The sequence below is a fragment of the Henckelia pumila genome, chromosome 4 (genome assembly GCF_033568475.1).
Source record: "Henckelia pumila isolate YLH828 chromosome 4, ASM3356847v2, whole genome shotgun sequence".
NCBI classification, from domain to species: Eukaryota; Viridiplantae; Streptophyta; class Magnoliopsida; order Lamiales; family Gesneriaceae; genus Henckelia; species Henckelia pumila.
Window position 1 is genome coordinate 32,116,188 of NC_133123.1, and position 9,477 is coordinate 32,125,664.

The 9,477-nt window shown below is 42.1% G+C and overlaps 1 protein-coding gene across 1 annotated transcript; it reads right to left on the reverse strand.

The window, feature by feature from the left end:
- Positions 1–474: 474 nt before the first annotated feature.
- On the reverse strand, positions 475–2,901 carry LOC140864730 (uncharacterized). The gene is made up of 2 exons (XM_073269063.1): positions 2,089–2,901; positions 475–1,441 (listed from the first exon to the last, which is right to left on the reverse strand). The coding sequence occupies exons 1-2, from the start codon at positions 2,835–2,837 to the stop codon at positions 787–789; spliced, it is 1,404 nt and encodes a 467-aa protein (XP_073125164.1). The 5' UTR covers positions 2,838–2,901; the 3' UTR covers positions 475–786.
- Between the last annotated feature and the right edge of the window lie 6,576 nt (positions 2,902–9,477).

Here is a 9,477-nt window from a genome sequence, read left to right on the forward strand (position 1 = left end):
TTTTCTATAGGCCCAAATCGCAAATTTTTAACTCGTTTTCCCTGTTTACATTAATTAATCCTGGTTGTTTGATTATTAAATATTAAGTCAGGACACGGGCCCTTTCACTTTCGATTGAGATAAATGTTTATATCGTTACAACTTTTCGATTGAAAGATGTTTATGTCGAAATTGATTGGAACCTTTGGTGCTATACGGTATGCATTGCATGATTGGAACATAAACAAAGGCCATGCACTATTTCATCAACCAATTGTTTGAGTCAATGATAGTGTTCCCTATGGAGAATTCGAGGTGGCCACCCGTGGGCCTGGTGGGATTATATCATTGTCACTCACGCGAATTAAAATTATTACATTCAAATTAAACACCTGCTCTTCCGTAGACTCTATGCAAGATTGGTACCTACCAAACCCTTGAAGACAATTGTTTGAAACAAACAAACCGACTATAAGCGAAAGCCAAAGCAATATGTTAGATCTTCAAACTTAGAGCATACTCTCTTCGCCCTTCGCTGCCAAGCTCGAAACCAAGCATCTTAAGGATACAGACAACTCGATATATATGGAACATATTAGAAAACCAGATAATTCAAGAGAGAAATCTACGGATAACGATACTGGCATCAGAGTATTCAAAGCTTTAAGCACCTTAATTTACAAAAATCGATCACATTGCTTTAATTCAAACTACCTTTGTCGTTTCATAATGATAGACATGAATGCCCCAGGCCGACTCACGATGTCAGGGTCAGAATATACCACAGCAATAGTCGGTTTTTCGTTATTATGAAACCATAGCACTGGGTTCATTGCCATCTCCCTCCGCTGCTGGCACCTCGCTGAACATGTACTGACTTTGATACTCCATTAAGTATTGTGTCGACCTCTTCACATCAAAAAATAGCTCGTATACTCTGCTAATGTCTTCAATTTCTACAAGTTTTCCCTTCCGTTTTAGGCAGGACAGAGCAGAGGAAGTGATTAGGTTTATAGCATATCTCAAAGAGGTATTCTCTCCAATTTTCGTCAACAAAACCTTAGCATCCTCGGACATTTCTACATCTTCCTCTTGGCATCGGATGTCCAAGATTTTTCGAATATCTTCTGGTGTGTACGGTTGTGTAGAGATGATTAACAGACGATCGAGAAAATCAATTGGAATACCATGTGGGGATCTGTAATTTGTGCCTCGAATAGTGGTAATCCCTCTGTTGGTGGCAACCACTACTATAGGTGCCATATCATTCTCCAATGCACGGTTTAAAAAAGAAAAGCACTCAATGTCAAGCATGTGAACTTCGTCAATAAAAAGTACACCTGGTACAATTTCTGCTTTTCCTTCCTCCCTCCATTCAGCAACCTTTGTATCGATTTGTTCCCTAACTTCAGCACGAATTTCTCCGGTATCACCAGTGAACAAAGCCAAAAATCCCTGTGTTCTGAATTACGTGATGACAGTCAGCGGTGAATAGCAAGAGAGGAGGACCATTATCTTATAATAGACAACAAACTCAAGCTACTCGAGATGAATCTAGCAGAATGTTTTTGAAAATATATCAATTGTGGAGTTCACTACGCATTTCTAATTCCTGTTAACAAGTTATCTGGTACAATCAGATAGATATTAACCCTTGGAATCGGGCAAACAACAGGTGTGGCTGATGCCCAAAAATAGACTTATGAAGACAGCCAAGTAAACAACTTCACAATGGAAACCAATGCATTGTACTCGTGCATATGCATATATATGCCATAAAGTAGCATGGGAATCAGGCAAAACCAATCGCAATTTTCTGACAAGTTTAATGCTAAATTCTCAGCTAAAAGGAAGTAATTTCATACAATTTCTTCAGCGTAAATAAAGCATTTAGCTCAGATACGAAGCTAAAACTTGCACCAAGTGATTTCTAGCTTCTAAGGAGATTCTTTCTACAAATATATTTCGCTCGCGCGAGCACACAGTCAACTTACAAGCTGGAAACAATCTACACAGGAAAAAATCTCAACCAAACAAGGCACATAAGATTTAAGAATGAGCAAGTGACACTTCACGACATTAAACAGATAAATGTTTATTTTTCAGTACCTGCTGTTGATTACATCTATCTCGTGAAGGGTAACGCAATGCACAACCTCCTTCCTCTTTTGCAGCTCCCCATCCGGGCACTGCACGAACTTGGTCTGCGCCCCCATAGCATCATAATCCCGAGACCTCGAGAAAGATCTACCCAGCTTCGATATTTTCCCAGATGCCTTGTCAATGGCAATCACGTCCCCACTCTGCACTTTCTCCTTCCCCAACGCCTCGATCATCTTCACACCCAAATCATACACCGTCTCCATCTCCGTCGTCTTTAGGGTCAGCTTCCCGGTCTTAGAAGCGGCCCCCGCCACCGCAGGTCGGTCAATTTGTACCTCCACCACTTCACCTTCAATCACCTCGGTTTCCTCCTTAATTCTAACCCCGATAGCCTTCCTGAAGGCCTGCATCAGCGCCTCAGTTTTCGACATCTCGAGGGAAAACAGTTCACTTCCAGCGAGCATAGCAAAAGGGGTTTCTTGGCCGAGGGATTTGGCCATGCCCATGGCGATAGCGGTCTTCCCGGTGCCAGGCTGGCCAGCAAGGAGGACCGCTCGGCCGGCAATTTTTCCTTCCTGCACCATTTTAACGATGACTCCGGCAGCTTTCCTGGCGGAGGTCTGGCCGACTATACCCTCGGAGGAATAGCGTGGTTCAAGGGCGGAGTCGAGGCCCAGGCCCCGGATATGGGAATGAGCTCCGATTCTTTCAATTCGGGTCAAATCTCGCATCTCGGAAAGCTTGATTTCCGCCATGTCGAAAAATTCGAACGTAAATTTGAGAAAAAATGTCCAGAACCTGAGGAGGAGAAGGGAGAGAGTGATGGGACAAGGGGTTTAGGGTTTTGGTTTCCAGGACACCCATATATAGAAGCCCATTACAAGCCCATTAATCATCCGATCAAAACCAAACAACTTACGACCCAGTATGATGTAGGAGCCCTACTAGCCCATTAGTTAAAATAGTCAGTCAAGTTCGTTCGGATAATTAGGCTTCGTTCCGACATGTATTTATAAAATTTTTTTATAAAAACGTTTTTTAAATTTTTTTTATAAAATGTTTTAAAAGTTGTTTTAATAATAAATGAAATGACCCTAACTCTATAATTAATAAATAAATATGCGGAAATTTTTTTTTTTTTATATTTACTAAATAAAATATGTACATATATGCCCATACATATATGCACAGAATAAAAAAATTTAAAAATAAATAAATAAATAAATAAATACTTAAATAAAAATGCATTCTTTAAATAAAATAAATATCTGAGTCAAACATTTAATTAAAAATACTGCATAAATAAAATGATTAAAGTTTGCATGCACTGACAATATTCAATAAAATATTCAAAACTCACAACCACTGAAAAATAATATAAAATGTGTAACGTGCTGACATAATCAAAACATGCAATGTGACTCAAACATCTATCACGGTCACGGGGTCACTGCATGTCCGCTCATATGTCTTCGCCGCCGGTAGGAGCTACATCCTCCTCTACGAACTCACCTGCACCATACCAGTGTAGTGAGCCTAGAGGCCCAACATGCTAACATAACAAGGGTTTAAAATAATTTAAAACAATTAAATACTAATACATACATATACATGAATGAGCATGCTTGAAAATTTCATAACATAACATAACTTAACTTAACTTAAATAACATAATACATAAACATTGTTGAGCAATTAATTTTCTAACATCGCATGGTTGTATCCGTAGTATAACCTTAAATCATACATTAAATACTGATCAGCGTGGAAACCAACGTACGTGGCGGTGACGAATCACCTCTTAAATTGGCAGTAAACTGCCCTTCAATAGTTCACATATGGGGACGAATCCCCCTTAAATTGTCACACTACTTCAACTTCCAACATAAAATATTTTATTATTGCTCAACCTTAAACATTTAATTATGCATAAAATTATTTCATGAATGCATGTACTTAATTAAAATGTGTGTCCTTCATATATATTTAATTTAAATTTCTTACTAACATATAAATATTAAAATAACTTCAATGCATAAAAATAATTAAATATATAATCAGGACACATGCAATTTTCTCATGGATGGTCCTGGACTGCTGGCCCTAACACTCAAGCTCATTTACTTAAATCTGGCCCAATAACATACTTAAGACCAATAAAATTGTTCTAAGCCCAATAAAATAATTTAAAGCCCATAAAACATTCTAGGCCCAATAACAACTTAAACTGGCCCAATGGGCCCAAAAGCCCAAAGACTGGAAGCCCATAAAATTAATGGACTAACTTGATTAAAATTTTAAAAGCCCAAATAAAATTATTTGGGAGTCCAAATAATTTTATTTCTAATTATTTGGCCCAAAAACCCATTAATTCATAAAATGTTTTAAAAATAAAAAGACTCGAGCCCGGCCCACCGAACCCGGACCCGGACCCACTTAACCCGACCCACTACCCTACTGACCCGACCCGGACCACAGACCCGACCCGGACCACACCTAAAAACCCTAGCCCGAACCCAACACCCCAACCCTCTTCCCTTGCCGCGCCGCACGGGCAGCAGGCCTTCATAGCCTGCTGCCGCCCCGCTCCGGCCACGACCGACCGGAGCGCCGCCGGCAGGACCTTCCCAGGGTCCTGTCGGTTCGAACCATACCCTGGCTTGAGCCCCATGCACCCAGCCTTACGAACCCGCGCCTCTCTTCCAAAAACCCTACTTGCGCACCTCCTCTCGGCCGAACTGCTCCAGCCATGGTTCTAGGCTCGTTTGGCTCGAACCACTCGAGCCAATCTAGCCTAGACCCCTTCTACACAACCTCCTAGACCCGGCCAGCAGCTAGACTCGATCCAAGCATGACAAAAACGTGAGATGAATGAACAAGGAATACACAAACTTCAAACCACACAACTAATTGTTTTTCTGAAAATTCTTTGAAGGAGAACGATGCTCACGCACACACACACGTATAAACACTGATATAGTATGTTAAAAATAAAAAGAATCATGCCTTTCACCGATGTTTGAGTTTAGAAGCGCGTAGAACGATTCCCGGGACGACGAACGATGAACAACCCTTCGAAACTTACAGAAGTCGAGCTATGGAGTCGCCTTGGCTTTGGTTCGAGGAAGAAGATGAAGATGGAGGAGAGGGAGGTGGCTAAGAGCTTTTGGTCGATGGGTTTGGGGTAGATTAGGTTAGAGTTTTTATTTTAATTAAAATAGGTTTTAGGATAATTAAAAGGTTTAAATATAAAACATAAAATTTTAAAACTCTAACTAAAAGTTAAAATCTGATAATTTAAGTTAAACATATGAAAATCCCGAAATTATAAATTTAGGGAATTTTAAAAATACTAAAAAGTCAATATTTTGGCTTATTTTGAATAAAAATGGACTCCTAAAATTATATAAAATTAAATACTAAAAATTTTGAGATAATAAAACTCAAAATAATATTTTAGGGCTCTAAAAAGGCTCATGAAATTAATTGGCTAGAAAGTTGTCATCTCGTCCGTCCACGGTCCCGTCTACGCGATAAAATAATTAAAATACTAAAAATCATAAAAATCACTAATTATGGGTTAAATGCTTAAAAAAATAAGTTAAATCATGCACAAATAATTCACATAATTATTTAACCCATAAATCTAAAATTTAAATAATTAAATATCCTAATTATGCATGCGGATTTACGTATTTAAAATATCGGGTGTTACAATTCTCCCCCCCTTAAATTGAATTTCGTCCTCGAAATTAAAGTACTTACCCGAACAATTCCGGGTAGCGAGTCCTCATATCTGCCTCGGTCTCCCAAGTAGCTTCCTCCTCCGAGTGATTCAGCCACTGGACTCTGACCATCGGTATGACCCGCGTCCTAAGCCTTCGCTCCTCCCTTGCCAAGATCCGCACTGGCCTCTCCTCATACACTAGATCTGGTGGCAACTGTAAGGGCTCGAAATCCAACACATGCGACGGGTTGGAGACATATCTCCGAAGCATGGATACATGAAAAACGTTGTGCACTGCCGCTAGCCCTGGTGGTAGAGCTAAACGTTAGGCCAACGTGCCAACTCTCTCCAAGATCTCGAATGGCCCTATATACCTCGGATTAAGCTTGCCTCTCCGGCCAAAACGCACTACTCCCTTCATAGGTGACACCTTCAGGAATACGTGATCACCTACAGCGAACTCCAAATCTCGTCGTCTGGCATCTGCATAACTCTTCCGCCGACTCTGAGCAGTCCTCATCCGATCTCGAATCTGAGTCACTATGTCAGCTGTCTGCTGCACAATCTCAGAACCCAGCAAAATCCGCTCACCAACCTCATCCCAATGCACAGGAGATCTGCATCTCCTCCCATACAATGCTGCATAAGGAGCCATACCTATAGACGACTGAAAACTGTTGTTATAGGTAAACTTCACTAATGGCAGCCTAGTCTCCCAAGAGCCCCGAAAATCAATGACACAAGCTCTTAGAAGATCCCCGAGAACCTGGATCACCCTTTCAGACTGACCATCTGTCTGGGGATGAAATGATGTACTGAACAAAAGCCTCGTCCCCAAAGCCGTGTGCAGACTCTTCCAAAACGCAGATGTGAATCTCGGATCTCTGTCTGACACAATAGACACTGGTATGCCATGCAGTCTAACAATCTCTCTGATGTAAAGCTCTGCATACTGTGTCAAAGAATAAGTAGTCCTTACCGGCAAGAAATGAGCTGACTTGGTGAGTCTATCCACAATCACTCAAATCGCTGTGCAACCTCTGGCACTCCTCGGTAAGCCAACCACAAAGTCCATCGTAATATTCTCCCATTTCCATTTCGGAATAGGAAGAGGTCTAAGAAGTCCTGCTGGACGCTGATGCTCTGCCTTGACTTGCTGACAAGTCAAGCACTCTGACACCACTCTCCCGATGTCACTCTTCATCCCGGGCCACCAATACAATAGCTGCAAATCTTTGTACATCTTCGTACTTCCGGGGAGAATGGAGTACGGAGATGTGTGAGCCTCTGCTAAAATCTCAGCTCTCAACTGATCGACGTTCGGTACCCACATCCTACCACGGTACTGAACGATACCATCCTCCACTGTATACAAGAGATTACCTCTAGCCTCATCTCTCTGTCTCCATCGCTGCAACTCCTCATCCGTAGACTGTCCTTCCCTAATCCGATCTCGCAGAACTGGCTGCACCGTCAACACTGACAAGCTCGGTGCATGACCACTCGGATAACACTCCAAGCCAAATCTCTGAATCTCGCTCTGTAGTGGTAACTGTACGGTCAAACATGATACCACTGACGACTTCCGACTCAAAGCATCGGCCACTACATTAACTTCACCCGGATGGTAGCTAATGTCATAGTCATAGTCTTTCACCAACTCCAACCATCTGCGCTGTCTCATGTTCAACTCCTTCTGTGTGAAGAAGTATTTGAGACTCTTGTGGTCTGTGAAAATCTTGCACTTCTCTCCATACAGATAGTGCCTCCAGATTTTCAAAGCGAAAACCACTGCTGCTAACTCCAAGTCATGCGTCGGATAATTCTGCTCATGAATCTTCAGCTGCCTCGACGCATACGCAATAACCTTACCACACTGCATAAGTACTGCGCCTACACCCAGTTTAGATGCATCGGTGTACACCACTAACTCCTCGTGTGGTACTGTCATCGCTAACACTGGTGCAGTAGTGAGTGCTTCCTTCAGCTGATCGAAGCTCCTCTGAAAGTCTGAACTCCAGATAAACTTCGCATTCTTCTTGGTCAAGGAAGTCAAGGGTACTGCAATAGAGGAAAAACCCTTAATGAACTTCCTATAATATCCTGCCAAACCCAAGAAACTGCGAATCTCCGAAGCATTCTTCGGAATACCCCAATTCTGCACTGCCTCAACCTTCGACTGATCAACTGCAATCCCATCTCTCAAAATAATGTGGCCAAGAAATGCCACCTGCTCAAGCCAAAACTCGCACTTGCTGAACTTTGCATACAAACGATGCTCCCTCAAAGTCTGCAAGGCTGTCTGAAGATGCTGTCTATGCTCCTCGATGCTCCTAGAATAGATCAAAATATCATCAATAAAGACTATGATGAACTGATCTAAATACGGCTGAAAGACTCGGTTCATGAGATCCATGAAAACCGCTGGAGCATTGGTCATCCCAAATGGCATCACTAAGAACTCGTAATGCCCATATTGTGTCCTGAAAGCAGTTTTGGACACATCTGTATCTCTAGCACGAAACTGATGATAACCAGATCGCAGATCGATCTTGGATAACACTGAAGCTCCCTGTAACTGGTCAAATAAATCCTCTATCCTCGGCAGTGGATACTTGTTCTTCACTGTGACCCTGTTGAGCTCTCGGTAATCGATACACAGTCTCATACTGCCATCCTTCTTCTTCACAAATAACACCGGAGCTCCACACGGAGAAAAGCTAGGACGAACAAAGCCTTTCTCTAACAATTCCTGAATTTGCTCCTTCAACTCTTTCATCTCGGTAGGAGCAAGTCTGTACGGTGCCTTAGAGATAGGCACGGTGTCTGGCACTAAGTCGATGCTGAACTCCACATCTCTCACTGGTGGAATTCCTACAACATCCTCCGAAAAGACATCCGGAAAGTCACGAACCACCTCTATCTCTGACAATGATCTGCTAGATGGCTCCGAAGTCGTGACGATACTCGCTAGAAACCCCTGGCAACCCCGTCTCAACAACTTCCTCGCCTGAATATGAGATATCACCTGAGGCATATCACTGCTCTGAGATGCATGGAAAGTGAACGGGTCGCCTACTGTAGGTCTCACTGACACTGATCTCCGACGAAAATCAATCGAAGCTCCATTGACTGTCAACCAGTCCATGCCCAAAATCAAATCGAATCCACTCAAAGGCAAAACCACCACATCTGCTCGAATGGATTGTCCCTGCAGCTCTAACTCCAGTCCTCGAATAACCTTCGAGGTAGAAATAATCTGCCCTGACGGCATAGTAACATCATACCCACTGTCACTACTCTCAGGTGTGATGCCTACCCGCCTAATAAACTCCAGGGAGATAAACGAATGCGTAGCACCTGAATCTAGCAACGCAAACGTGGAGTTGCCTCCAACTAGAATTCTCCCTGCATGCAAAAAATTCCCAACAGTTTCATACCACTACTAAATTTTCCCCAACGAGTCACTACAAATTCTTAATTCTAATCACAAGTAAAACATGCTTCCTATTCTAACATGCAGTTAAATAACCCAAATAACAACAAATTCCAAATTGAAGACGAAATTTTAACTAAAGGAAAATTATTAAAAGTTAGGGGTAAGATATACCGGTGATCAAGGAGGTGTCTGGATCTACCTCCTCGGCCTGCATCACAAACACCCTACC

Excerpts from the sequence above, each read along its gene's own strand:
- LOC140864730 (XM_073269063.1), bottom strand. The coding sequence starts at position 2,837 with ATGGCGGAAATCAAGCTTTCCGAGATGCGAGATTTGACCCGAATTGAA. Across the intron at positions 1,442-2,088 it reads ATAGATGTAATCAACAGCAG|AACACAGGGATTTTTGGCTT; the intron begins GTACTGAAAAAT and ends CACGTAATTCAG.